The sequence below is a fragment of the Numenius arquata genome, chromosome 6, assembly GCF_964106895.1.
Source record: "Numenius arquata chromosome 6, bNumArq3.hap1.1, whole genome shotgun sequence".
NCBI classification, from domain to species: Eukaryota; Metazoa; Chordata; class Aves; order Charadriiformes; family Scolopacidae; genus Numenius; species Numenius arquata.
The window spans coordinates 43,044,838-43,059,412 of record NC_133581.1 but is presented as its reverse complement, the minus strand read 5'-3'; the positions used below and the strand labels follow the sequence as shown (position 1 = coordinate 43,059,412).

Below are 14,575 nucleotides of genomic sequence, written 5' to 3'. Positions count from 1 at the left end.
AAACAAAACTAATGAAAGCAAAACTGCCAGCTACTACCTTATGTTTCCTTTGATGGGAAAGAAAAGATATTTCAAATCAGGGCGAATACAAAGTGGAAAGCATTATGGCAGGGGTGCCAAGCTTTCCTAGTGCCCACTGAAGGCCTTCAAAACAGTGCTGTAACTTAGCATAGCTCTTCAGCTGCTGTAGACCGGTCTCTGCAGAATATGTTCGTCTCTGTCTCCTATTCTGGCCCTTAGTCCTGAAACAGATTAGCTCTGCTGCTGGCATGACTGCTGGAAAGACATACTAGGTCAGTCTTTCAAAGGGCAGCACAATGTGTGTGACTGAAAAATGTGCCAGCATCCGGTGTGTTGGCATAAACAACAGCACACAGGCCCAGAGGGACACTTGCAAACACTGTTGCTGGTCTCATATGCACTCCTGCTGCTGCTGCATCCAATGGAATATCCTCCATGATTTAAAGAAAAACTGCAGGTGCTTGTCACTTCCCAGCCCATGAAAAATACATGTGTCCTCATATAGGTCAAGTTATGATTGTCACCAAAGGCAAATGAATTCCTGCAACACCGCTGCTGCTGACAACCAAATTTATGTGGGTTTTGTTTTGTTTTTTTTTCAAAAGAGTAGTTTAAGGAATAAATGGCTGCTAAAATTCCATTTATAGCGCAATATATTTGGAACTCCTCCCCCCCAAAATAATCAAACATTTAAATACCTTCTTCTTTAGCTACACTAAAGAGCCAGAGCTGCATGCTGTTTGGTGATTTTTTTAAATAAACTTTATCTGCAATTACTTACACAGCCAAATATTAACTCATGTTATTTGGCTATACTTTTATCACATGAACCAGTCCAGTAGTAATGGCCAGTCCACCTCATGGACTAGCAGAGGGGAGGGACTGGAGTGGACAGTGCATTGCACAGTGCTAACGTTTTCAAAAGAGCAATGTACCTCATTGCTCACAGAACTGACAGTATCCTGTTTGGTAGAGAAGCTGTCAATGTCCTCCTAGAGATGCAATCAACCTATTGGGTAGGAATACTTCTGCATTCCTTCCCATCTCTCTGTAATTGTCAAATCAGTGCTTGGACTGGGGTCCCCCTTCGTTCTTGAATCACACACTTATAGCAGAGGATCTGGCCCTGTATAGCAAGGAACATTTCCCTTTTCTCATCCGCTTTCTCCACATAAATTTAGCCACGAGTTCTATAGGGGGTTTTTGCTCTCAAGCTACCTGCTTATTTACCTCACCAATCTAAATTAATTGCCTGCTGCTGCAGAATGTGAATGCCATGAAGGAATTAAAAAAAAAAAAAAAAATCTTACATTAATATCTCTCTTCCTCTTTGCGGAGTAGAATGGAATGTTTAATTTGATTTTAATGATGTTCTGGGTGTGTATGAGTTCATATATGAGAATAGTCCCTAAAGGGATGTTAATTTGCAAAGATGAGTTTGGAGTCTAGCTGTGAAATCAATGAGGTCATTGCTTAGTTATTAGGAGAACAAGTCCCATAGCTTGGGTCCCACTCCCCTAAAAACTCTCCCTCCTGCAATCATCTTACATCATTTCTATTGACCAAACAGAATTTTTTCTGTCAGCAGAAAATAGTGATCTCTGTCATTGTATAAAAGTCTCCTAGTTACTCTCTAGAAGCAATTACAGAGAAGCAATTACACACATCAGTACAAAGACAATACAGTCTGTGATTACTGATGGGAGGATGGGGAGCTCAACATCGTATGGTCCGCTTGGAAGGCTAGCTGCTGCAGTTCGTACCCCTTTCAGAACACAGGACTTTGTTTTTTCTGCATAAAACCGTCAACTCAGGAGATCACATGCAGCTCAAAAAATAGGACACACTCTCCTGCAGTAGAAATAGGATGCTTTTGTAGTCCCAAAGAAGTGAGAGAGACTTGTAAACTATCCTATTGTTGCAAAGTCTGTACCTCAGTATTGACATGGAAGGCAAACGAGCAGGTTGCTACTTAGAAATCTGTGTATTTATTTAAGTTATTGCAGAGGAAAAGGCATATAGTTGAAAGTTTTAACTTCTAAAGCTGGCTCTGAGTTTTAATGCTGACTCTGAAACTTGCTCATCATATTAGTGTCACTTAACATCCTTTCCATTTCACCCTCTGTTCAAGAGAATAAAAATTACTTACTACTTTATCTCAGAGGAGTAAGAGAATGAGTTATTCTCTTAATGTCTGGAACAGATACGTGCCTTTATATGCTTTAAATATGCTTTAATAACAGAAATGTTATTAAAAACAGGGTAATTTGCAAAAAGTTTATGCTTTTGAGGTTACAGTAACTGATATTTTGAAAATGTATGTTTCTAAATTGATAGTGCCCCCATTTTTTATGAGTCCCATAGAAAAAAGACTAGTCCCGTTTGTCTACACTGACCATAACAGTGGTCTCGCTGTTGTCTTCAGTAAAGTGAAAATGTATGTCCAGGCAACGGTAAGTCTTTCCATAGAAAGATCTTGGGACAACATATCAGCCTTGCTTCACATCTGAACATGGACATAGGGCCAGGAGACATAGCTCTCACTCTCTAGAGCCATTGTAAGTAAGCCTTAAAATAAAAACAAGCCACTAAGAGTGTAGATGTGATTATATATATATATTTTAATGGCTTTTTTCAGTCTTTTATTAAACCGTTGCTTATTATTAAAACATAGGAGACAAATCTCCCTTAAAGTGGCTGTATGCAGAGTTTTCTCATCCTAATAGTATGGATGAGCCTCTCCCATACAAATAAGAAGACAGTTAAGTGATGTTAAAGCGTTAATGTGTGGCTGGGTAATGGGAGAAGGCCCTAGCTTCTAAGGAGGGTATCAGAAATGAAAACAGCAGATGACAGTGTGCTGTCCTGGGCAACCTTGACTTAAGGCTTGTTTGAGTCTCTAACTGTGCTTTGGAGAGGAACAGTTTCTGGAGAGTGTGCTGCTAGTGAAAGCTATTTCTGTTATTGTTTATAGAATTTCAGCAGCTGAAGCAACACTTCAAATCATTAATTAACTGAGAAGATCCTCCAGTTGTCAAGTCTTGTGTGCATGTAACACAGTTCCACAAGGACAGCCAAGATGCTTTGAAACTGATAAAGCTGGCTTCAATTTCTGTTCTTGTGTTGTCAAAACATTAGGTTACTTCAGTGGTGTGAGGACAACAGGATCAGTTACAACGTATGTCAAGTGTTCAGTTTTCAGTGTTTTGATGGATAGAAAATATTTCCTTCAGTGTTAAGGGCTAAAGTTTAGCAGACTTTAAAGAAAATTGTTGAAAAGTCACTATCCTATTCTCCTTGTTGTTCTGCATATATTTAAATCCCCTAAAAGATGAGAATTTCGTAAGAGAAACACGTAAGTCTTGCTTTGCTGGTCCTCATGGTTCACCTGCTTTTCTGAATCTGATGTTCCTGACTAGACCGTTTTGAATGTTATGACGTGTAAAAGCAAACAGAGTTGTATTTGCTTTCAAATAATCAGACTAGTGCCTGGCGCCATCAGTAAGGGGCCAAGCTTTGCGTTTTGCTTTGCATTTTTCATCTAGGTCTCACAGCATCGCTGAGATCAGGAAATATAGGCGAGGCACAGAATTCTTAAGAATCTTAACCAAACCTACAGATAGGTCAATGAGAGAGATAGGAGATGAAACTCAGAGCCCTAATTCCAAGGCTCATCTGTCATAATCTCATTTTAAATGTCTGCCATGTCAAAGCTGCATATCTGCTCAAGGATTCTCTATATCTAATCTAGAAGATTGTGTAATCTGTTTATGGCTCGTGATAAAATCTGAGGTATTCAACGAATTTTTCATTATTCATGTGGTCAGATAAAAATTATTTTCATTCCTACCTACTTTTATTTCCTAGCAAGTAGAATAGTTCAGAAACTGGAGAGCCACCTCTGCTGTTAGCTCCCAGCTCAGTCTGCCTAGCCCGGACGTAGGCAGTTGCCTAGAACAATGACATGTCTTGGGAGGAGGCCCCAGGGTGGCACGTTGTGCTGACTCTGATACCTCATGCTGTTGCAGGCAGAAAACTGGATCAGTGAGCGCATGCAGAAGCTGGAGGATCCTTCCATACAAGACCCCAGCAATCTGCGGGACAAAATGAAGCTGCTGCAGAAACATCAGGTCTTTGAAGCAGAGATTCTAGCAAATGAAGAGATCATCACAGCTGTTAATAAGGTAACTTTCTCGTTCTGGTAGTGTTTTTACAGCTTATTGCTAGTTATCCAAAGAAGGACAGATAGATGGAATGTAAACGAAGGGTAGCTTGTTCACCACTTCTGCATCCATTATCTTACATGTGTGACAAGAACCCAGTTGCTATGCCATGGAAATTTTAAATTTCAACAGAGAGAAATTTTTAATTGCTTTATCCAGAGAGCTTCCATCTTTTCTTATTGCCCAAATAGAAAGACATCATTGACTTCTTCCTTGCCTGAGGTGATTACTCCTACAAAAGGTAAATAGGATTTCATGCCCAATTTGTGAACATTCTTGTTGAAGCTGGGTGAATCACATAGCTGAAGGGTGCAATCATCTGTAATACCTCTCTTGGTGCTCCCACTCCATTAATGTCATTCTCGGCAGGGAAATATTCATATTCTAGTATGAATAGATGTAAAAGATGTAAAAGGTTTCCAGCTAAGCAGTATCATTTGGGCAGTAAGAATTTGTATTAGTAATCTATCGTATAGTAGCCCAGGTTAGGAAAGTGAGAGAGTCCTCCTAGAGAGGTCATGTAACATGGTAATCACATTAAAAATTACCAGCAACCTTAACTTCTAATTTCTTCTTTTGAATGAGAAGAAAGGAGAAGCCCTGGTATCAAAAGGCCACCCGAAATCAGGAGAGATCCGTCGCCGAGTTCGCATGCTTCAGGAGCTTTGGGAGAAGTTGAAGAGAGCTGTTGCTTCCCGTGGAAAGATGCTGGAGGACAGCCGGGACTTCCTGGAATTTCTTCAGAAGGTAGACCAGGTGGAAGCCTGGATCAGGGAGAAGGTAAATGGATTCTAGTATTTAACACAAGCAGCACACTAGAGACTTGCTATTTAGCAGTCAACTTCTAATAAATGGGTCATCTTCCACTGCAACAGGTTGCCCAGAGAAGTTGTGGATGCCCCTTCCCTGGAAATGTTCAACACCAGGCTGGATGGGGCTTTGAGCAATCTGATCTAGTGGAGGGTGTCCCTGCCCAGGGCAGGGGGATTGGAACTAGATGATCTTTAAGGTCCCTTCTAACCCAAACCATTCCTATGATTCTAAGGAAATTTCTTAGTGGCTTTTGCCTGGAAGAATCATGACATGTTCTACAAACAATATGGAAGGAATGATTCAACAAATTCTCGAAATTTTGTGGAGTGTTTCCATGCCAGAATCAGTTGGACAGTATCAGCACATGTTCTCATGTAAAATTTGCACAGGAAGAGGTTGTGATTATTGATGGTTGTCTTGCGTGTCTATCGAGACAGAGAAATGAAAGCAGACTAGAATGGAAGAGACTTGAAGCATTTGGCAACTGGCACTCTCTCGTGTATCAAATCTGAAAGTTTCTTTTTGTAAGAGTGAAGGAAGAGTCACTTGATCCACTAGGTTTTCACTCAGAAGTTGTTTCCATAATTTGTAATAGATTGCAGATGGAGTTGGGACTAAGTCTCATAATTATCTAAAGATCAGAAGAGACTCCTTCAGAAGCTGTAGGTCAGTGACTTCCAGACACATCACAGAACTGACTGCATAAGCACTGGGACATGCTTTGTTCTTATACTCTTAGCCTGAATGTTTGCCTGTCTGCTGCTTATTTCCCCAGGAAGTCATGATCAATGTAGGTGATCTGGGAAATGACTATGAACACTGCCTGCAGCTCATGAAAAAGCTGAATGAGTTCCGTGGAGCAACATCAGGGGTAAGAGGTGTTTTCCATACACGTTCATTATGTGGCTGGAAGCAGCAGTTACCTTTTCAGTCCAGCAATATATCCAGGTAGCAAATACACTTCCAGTACCCTGAGGAGGTGAAAGATCAGGGAGGTAGGAAGCATTACCACTTTATAAGCCATTAAAATAGTTAGAATTTTCCCTCGTTGTGCCTTCTGCTTTGGTGATGTCTAAACAGAGCTGTCAGGCACTCATGACACAACCTAAAATTTTTGATTGTATTACATGACTGAAAAGCTGGCTGTGTGAGACTGAATTTGAGCAAATTTCCCGTATGGTTCATGCAGTCTGCAAGTCACAGTGAGTTCCTCCCAAAAGTGGATTAAAAATGGTTGTTTCAGCCATGTTTGTTTGAATGAGAAAGATGGCCTAGACCTTCCATGAACAAGACCATAAAAAACAAATGGACAACTTCATTTTGCTCCTTTCCTTCCCTTCCCCTCCTGAGGAACAGTCAAGTTTCTCATATTTCTTCATCCAAATGAAGTACATATATGTGGGGGACTTTGTTTATACAGCACATGTGGTAGGTGAATTGTAACGGTAATAGGTAAGGTCATGTAAGGTCATGAATTGTAACGTTAATAATCAGACGTAGTAAAACAGAGCAACGGTTTACACTTGGGATAGCAGCCGTGTGACAAGACAGCTGCACAGTTCACCCTTCTGTGCCAAGGTCTGTGACACTCTTTCATGGTGCTGAGTCACGCCAGCTGCCTCTCTTGTCCCAGTGAGATGTGCTAACTCGGGCACCAAACCTTGGGAATGCTGGGGAACAGGCCCTGCCACAGCAAGGACCTCCTTGTGGTGTGCTTCAGCTCCCACCCTGAGAGCTGTGAGGCCACGCATTGAGGGGGTGCATTCGCAGCAGCCCCTTGTTCTCTCTGTTTCTGTCAACTGCTGCAGATGTGGACTAACGGGTGTGAGCGTCAGGCAGGCAGGATTGATTGATTGTTGATTTGTGAGTCTGGAAGCTGTGAGGAAGTCTGGAAAGAGGTGTATTGGGACTTTGTGAGTGAGGCTTACTCTAATGTTCTCTCCTGATATTCTTTATCCTTTGTTTGCCTGTTACTTTTTTGCCAATTCCTGTGAGGGCAGCTCCCATCTTCTATTTCTGTTGCCTAATAGCAGAAGGAGGCAATCCTCTTCTATGCAAAGTAACAGTACAGATATGCCTGACACCTGGTAGAAAACCCTGAGCTCCCCATCGCAGAGGCCAGCAGAATTTCCTGTGACAGTGCGTTTGTACTGGATTTGGGTAGAGAGCTAAAAAGCTTCAGCACCAGGGAATTAGTGAAGAGACCTTCATTGGCCCTTCAGCCCTCACCAGCTGAACTGTGAGCTAAGGGATGGAGCAAGGGCTCTGCTACAGGTTGTACCAGGCCAAAGGAGGATGGTGAAAGAGACAGAAACAACAACCCGGTGTCCCAGTCGGCCTAAGGTAGATTTTGTGTGTCACAGGAAACTCTTGGCCTTAGATACTATCAGCTTGTAGCCGCTGATACAGCACTTTGTAGGTGATACAAACAGAAGCAGGCTGGTCCTGGTGTCCATCCACCGTAGGTTTCCCCACTAGAGAAATCCGAGATCAGGGTAGGGAAGCAATCGTCCTGCATTGATGGCCACCAGATTTTCTACTCGTATTCTGTCACATTATGCTGCTATTATCTCCCAGGAGAGGAGACTGCAGGGTTTCTGAAGAGTATCTGTCTGTCTGCTGGTTTCTCTTGTTTACTTTATGGCTGTGTATAATAGTAAAGCACACATGGATGCATGCACATTGGTATGGATGTACCATAAAAAAATACAAATGGAGTCAATACTTCTATTACCAGTATGCCGGTATTTTGCAGCTGTGCTTCTACTACACCAGTGATTAATGTCTCCCCGCTAGGCTTGTGATTTACTGGTCTTAGAAAAACAGAGCATGTTTTTTTAATCTTGGAGCAGTGTTCAGTGCTGGCCATCTGTCATGCTCAAAAAGAACAATTATTCCACTATAGTCCAGATTATATGTGCAATGTGCAAATATTATACTTTGGTATGTACACAGGAAGCAAGTTGCCTTGAAGACTTAGCATACATTTTAAAATGCAGTGATGATGCCTTAGAAGAAAAAGCAATGGCATGGGTTGTCTGGGTTTCTCAAGGCTGTTATGGATTTTAAGTCTGGTACAGTCACAGTACAGAAATTACAGCTGGACAGAGGCCTATCTTGAAAAAACAGTGAGAAGGCCTAGGAGCCACTAGTCACCGCCTGTCTGACAGAGGAACAATCTGTCACACACCAGCCGTTCCACAGCAGCCACCGATGTAACCAGCAACTGCACCTATGTTTCTTCAACAAATGAGCCCCTGCTGGAGTGCCTGGCTTAGAAATGAAGCTCTGAGGGTTCTCGTCTAGACCTAGATCATTGCTGTATCTATAGTCATTAATGTCCTTTCTTGCCTTTACTCTCTTCTCATCAGGGCCTTATAACACCAGCAGTTTTAGTAGAGCAAACCCCACTTGTCTGAAATGTTTGGTAGTGAGGTAAAACTCTTGCTTGTTGCTGTTATTATCATTTTTCCTGTCTCAGTGGAAAACTCAGTCATAAGCATTTCGAACACATACCTTTTCTCCTTTTCTCACTTTACAGGAGACGACAGTGGATGATGCTCACATCAGGGCTATCAATGCCCTGGCCATGAAACTGGAGAGACAGAACAAGGAAGAAACAAAGACGATATATGAGCGCCGGAAGCAGCTCAACGAGAAGTGAGTATGCTTTTAAAGCTTCTGTGTAAAGCCAAAACAAGAAGGGAATATTAGGTGTCTTGGGCTGGGATAAGTGGAGGAATCGTGACATATGTTTTCTTCTTTAACATCATGACTACCAAACATCACGCACTGGAGTTGTCTTTCAAGGCTTTCAGAGCAGTTAGCCAGAAGGATTTCTAATCTAGCAGGGCCAAACTCATGTTTTCAGCCTTGAAGGCAAATATGCTATTTCACAGCACTTTACACACTAGATCCATGAAGCTAAGACACTTCCATCTGTTCACATAGTTGTCCTGGTGAAGTGCTTATTGCTTTTGCTACTTCACGGCCCACCAGCTAAGAACCAAGAGCATGAAGATAAGGCTTGTGAGGTTATTGAGAGGTTAAGGAAACTGGATTGGTACTTTTTAGCTTTTAACCCCCATGCCATCCTGAAAACTTGGAATAAATATAACCAGATAGTCTTGTCAGGACAATGCTGTATCTCTGTGATGAGTCCCCTGTCATGGGGAAGTGGGGATCAACACACAAGGTAGCTCAGAAATCCTGTCTTTGTACTTAGATCTGAGCATCATGAAACTCAATTGTGGAAATCCTCACCTCTGAACTACACCTCTAAAATATTCTTTTCAATAAAAGGTGGAACAGTTTCCATGGTAACCTGAATGCATACAGGAAGAAGTTAGAGGGAGCCCTAGAGATTCATGCGTTAATCAGAGAAATCGATGACATTACAGAGCGAATTACCGAGAAGGTGAGTTCTCAGATTTTGATTAATTGACATGGGAAAATGTTCTCTTTTGCTAACAGCGATAAACCGAGGCATGCCCGTTGCTAGAGAGATACTGAGTCTCCAGCAGTGACCTTTGACAGTTTTCTATGTATCATTTGCATCTCCTTCAGACAGTGTTGAGCCATGTCAGTTCTGAATACTGAAAGCCAGTTAGCTGAGTTACCATAAAGCTTTTTCTGAATTATTTACTCACCTTGAATATAGCAAGTTCTAGCGTTCCAAATTAAAAGCTAGTTCATTCAGCACTAGCTTGCGTATCTCTCCCCGCTGTGCAATGCAGACATATTAAATACACAAGTTTGAAAAGTTGTATAAAAGTCATATTCATTCAGAAAACAGAGGTAAAAATGCCTATCCTGGATTGTAATTTTGAGATTAACAGAAGATAAGGCTATATAAACATGAATTATTTCATCCATATAACTAATGACATTAATTTAAGTATAAGCCAGTAGGCAGGTACATAGTGGTACTACTTAAGGTTCCAAGCCTGTTGATTTGAAGTTTTTATAACAACTTTTACTAATGTATTTCTTCATTGCCTAGGATTTCTTTTCTGGTAGAATTCTGAAGGTTAATTTTATTTTCCATATTTTCATAAAACACACTTGAAAATTTCTGTGCCACAATTTAATGGGAAGTATTTGGCTGTTTTGGTACACGGGAAAAAAAGGGGAAAAGAAAGTTTGAGAAATGCAGCAAAGCATTCCTGTCTTTGTTTTATATGTGAATGGCCAGAGGCACCTTAAGTAGGATTGTGACTGTTCAGAGTTGTGAATTCTTGTTCCATCCCTGTAAAGAGTGCAGGCAAGGTGCCCTGTTGATATTTATAAAGACAACAACATTCAAATGGCAATACGAAGAAGGGAAGGAGGAGACTATTTGAAAGAATTAAGATATGATCCTTTTGCTTTTTGTCATCTTCACCATTTGCACATCCTACTGCCTCCTCCAGAGTGTACTGATACAAGCACTGGATTATGGGAAAGATGTGGAGAGTGTGGAAAATCTGATTCGAAGGCATGAAGAGATGGAGAGAGAAATCAGTGTTATTAAGTCCAAAATGGAGGTAAGAATTGTGGAAGTACAGAGGATACTGTAAAAAAGTTCATTTTTGCTTCTTGGAAACATGGTGCAAAGGTCAATGTGACTCTTCAGATTCATTAGTATGAATTGCACTGCAGTGCAAGCGCAGCACAGATTTCTTCTCAGTAAAATACTGCGCTACTTAATCCTACTTCTTTGAGTGAAACGTTATTCTTCCTGATGCACCAGGTCTAAGAAGTCCCTTTTTAACATGTTAGCTGATTCTCTGGCCCTCGCCTACAAGCCAGATCAGACTGCCCTATATGTTTTGGAAAGTGTGGAACCCAAATTTAACTCTTCATCTTTTCCCCAATTTCTGTACTGACTTGAACCAAAATCATGACTCAAGTTCTGTTCAGAACTGAAATGCAAAACCCATGGCACATGTAGTTTTCTGACGCAGACAACAAAACCAGAAATCTTAGATTATGACTGCCTGCCTGATCAGCTCTGGCTTTTGCAAAATGGCCAGTTTGCATTGTTTAGAACTGATCCTGAGCATTCAATATGGGTCTCAGGTCCTATATAATTGTGTATTTTTAATGAAAAGTTTTCAATTGAACCGCAGTAATAGAAATCCTATGAGAACCTCTCACAGTCTTCACTGTTGACCAGAGTTTTAAGCCTTTTCATATAGAAGATATTTTTGCAAACTTTCTCTAAACTTTTTTTTCAGTGGTATGTAAATGGTGACAATATGTGTGATGCCTTCACACATTGTGACTTTGTTAGCTAATTCTCATATGAAACGTGGGTGATTACTAGTCAGCATTCCACAGATAGTGTTAGCAAGGCTGTATGGGGGAGTGCTGCACGGAAACAGAAAGATGAGCAAGGTTTGGGTTTAGGTTTGGGGTTTTTTTGATGCTGCCACAAATACCATGTACAAAGTATAATATCTGTACTTTTCTTATGGATTAAAATCAGCCTGGCATATTCTCCTTTCTGCATAATTAAAATTCTTCATTTTCATCGATTTGATGGAGTTTTACAAGAAAGATACCAACTTTAAATCTGGGTTAGTGAGTGCTCATCACTGTTTATCAGGCTGTGTTAAGGAAAACAGCACCAATTAGAATTCCACACTGAAAGTAGTGTTTTGATGCTGCTGTTAGCTGAAATAGATGCAAATGATTTTTGAGTCTTCTTCTGAAAGTGCATTCTGGTTGCTTCTGTGTTTTGCCATATTTTCATGGCTTTTGTTACCCAACTTAGACTAAGCTAATAGAGGTTGAAATTAGCGCTTCATTTTCTTCTATGTTTGTCCCTATTCTTCAAAACTACTTTCTTAATTGTAAATTAACATTTGTGCATGTGAAGCAGCACACATCTCTTTCTTCGCATGGATGATTGCTCTCAAATGCATATGTATTTTTTTGTGCTTATAAGAAGTCCCTTTGTATATTTTGTTACTGTAATTTAAGTACCTGCTTTTGAAAACTGGTATCTCAAAATTAACTACTTTTCCTGAAAGGCAAACTCAGGAATGAATATAAGCAATTGGCATAAATTCACCCCACTATAAATCTCTTCCCAGCCATTGCAATTGGAATCTTTCCGCCTTTCCACAAGGAATCCATCCATAAATGACAAACTGACTATGAAGCAACAGGAGATGAAAAACAACTGGCTACGACTCCAGGGACAGGCCAAACAAAGGTAAAGACTTCTAGTGGTCTGAATATTTCTCATCAGGAGCAAAGCTGCTCCCTGGGGTCTCAAATCTACTTGCAAAGGGCTTTTTAATGATGATCCTTTACAAAGTTTATACAGGCAGCTAAGACACCAGCACTGGAACAAGTGTGACTTGGTACAAGAAAAGTTCCACTGATGTGACTTTGGTAAAACTTATCCCATTAAATAATGTTACTAAAATGCCTCCAGACTATCAAATTAAATCTATCGTAAAGCTTTATTTTTAGATGGTTCTAGAAGATTATTTTTTCCTTTGAATCTTTCCAAAACTAGAAAGGCTTAGGCCTAAATTGTAATCATTGCTGTAAGCAACAGCTGTGAAGGCTTTTTCCACGTTTCTTGTCCTAATGAGCTGATGTAGAAAATAAGGTAAGCATGTTATCTCCAAGGCAGTGTGCATCTCCTGTTATTTTGGTTTAACATGAGGACTGTTAGGAGCTGTAAGGGAAAGCTAGGAGGCTTGAATTCACTTAATTTGGCTTCTCCTAGGATACCTTCCTCTGCAAATGGGTAGGGAGATGCAACTAGATAATTCTGTGTTGGATAATTCTGAACTGCACCTTGTATGGCAGGAAAGAGAAGCTGGCAGCATCGTATCAGCTGCAGAAGTTTAACTTGGAGATGAAGGAGATCCTAGATTGGACCCAAAACATCAGAGGCTTAATGGAAGCAGGGGGGCTTCCTAAAAGCGCAAATGAAGCAGAAAGCATGATTGAGGAGCATCAGGAGAGAAAGGCAAGTATCATCATTGCTTCCAGTTGAACATACTGGGAATCTTTCCCATGGGAATTAACTGCTGCAGACACAGCAGAATTTTGCTGCAGGCATCTGTCAATAACATGGTGAAAACTCGTTTTCATTAACAGGCCAGGGACAGAAGTCACCTACGTAGTGACAGAGCTATCCCATGGGCTGTTTGGTAGCTCCTGTCTCTGAAATGTCTCAGAAACCCCATTAGGTCTCACCTGTACTGCTGTCCAACCCTGTAGGTAAAAAGCTGGTTCAGTATCAAGACATGCTTACTGCCAAACTCTTTACTCGGATTGCCAAAAAGTTAATGCCAGTTAATTCTAGCTTTGATTTAGATTTTGTCATGCAAACTCCATTTGCCTAAGCGAAAATAAAAGCAGCAGTTTGTCTCACACAGGGCAGTAAATTACCATTGGATGGTAATACACATTCAGTTCTGAAACATTTCATATCCCAGTACTAACTACCACACAATCTTTTGGTGGCTAATTTGGCTAATATTTTTGGTGGATTTTCTAAAAGGAAATTAACCTTAGAAAAAAGTTAATCTTTTTCTTTTTTTCCCCTGTGTCATAGCTATCTTTTAGCTGCTGTGTTACCTTTTCTTTGCAGTTAGATTACTTTTTCTAAAAGTCATGTTCCCAGAATCATGACTAATATCCAGTGCTTTGTAGCTCCCATTATTAGCAGAAATAGTTTGAAGATTCTGATTCTTTATCTAGACTTGAATTTAGTGTGAAGTATCTGAGTCCCCTCCTTTATCAGAGCCTTCCATTTTAACAATGCTCTCTTATGTCAGAGACTTAACAATGTTTTTGCTAATAATTCTTTGTCACAATAAAAATAACCCAAACCACTGATGTACCGTACTCCGAATTTAGATGGTAGCAAGATCTAAATCTTTAATATCTGTTCTTAAAGCCATTTGGGTTCCTTTACTGAGGTAGTCACACAGAAAAGGAGGAATGCAGGCAATATGTTATTTTGTATTGGGTTGACTAAAGTAAAATTATAGACAAGAAAAATGGAGGGTTTTTTTTTTTCATTCAGATTAGTGGCTCAAACCAAAAGTCCTTAGGAGAGACTAGAGTTGAACACAAGGTGCTAATCTGAATTAAAAGAAAAAAATCAAATGGCTATTTTACAGCTATGTTATCTATGATTGGGCAACATCACCCCCTAAAAAAGCCCTAAAAACAGCAGTTCTAATTTCAGACATGTAATAGTACATGTCATAGTTTTAAAGGTGGTTTGTGAGTTAATACATGGCATTATTTCAGCACATGGTTATTTTTATTTTCAAATTGTTTACATTAGGAATTCCACGTTCAGTTTGCAGGGGCCATAGCTGCTTGTAATGCCTTCAGCTTCAGGATTCAGTATATAGACATAACTCATTCCTCAGAGCAGGTGAAAAAGTCAAATGTAAAGTAAAAAAGTAAAATTTTAACACCACAAAATAAAGTAAAACCTTGTCTATAATGAAATGATGCCAAGTTATTTGGCAGGAAAGGAAAAATTATAGGCACTG

General features: G+C 40.3%; 1 protein-coding gene across 1 annotated transcript in view; it reads left to right on the top strand.

Annotated features, from left to right (window-relative positions):
- Positions 1-14,575, top strand: part of SPTBN5 (spectrin beta, non-erythrocytic 5) — a 96,562-nt gene that overhangs the window by 55,023 nt on the left and 26,964 nt on the right. Inside the window, exons 36-43 of the mRNA XM_074148448.1 lie at positions 4,050-4,205; positions 4,833-5,024; positions 5,833-5,928; positions 8,599-8,717; positions 9,360-9,474; positions 10,469-10,582; positions 12,137-12,258; positions 12,867-13,029. Of these exons, the coding sequence (XP_074004549.1) occupies positions 4,050-4,205; positions 4,833-5,024; positions 5,833-5,928; positions 8,599-8,717; positions 9,360-9,474; positions 10,469-10,582; positions 12,137-12,258; positions 12,867-13,029 (1,077 nt within the window). The remainder of the gene's footprint in view (positions 1-4,049; positions 4,206-4,832; positions 5,025-5,832; positions 5,929-8,598; positions 8,718-9,359; positions 9,475-10,468; positions 10,583-12,136; positions 12,259-12,866; positions 13,030-14,575) is intronic.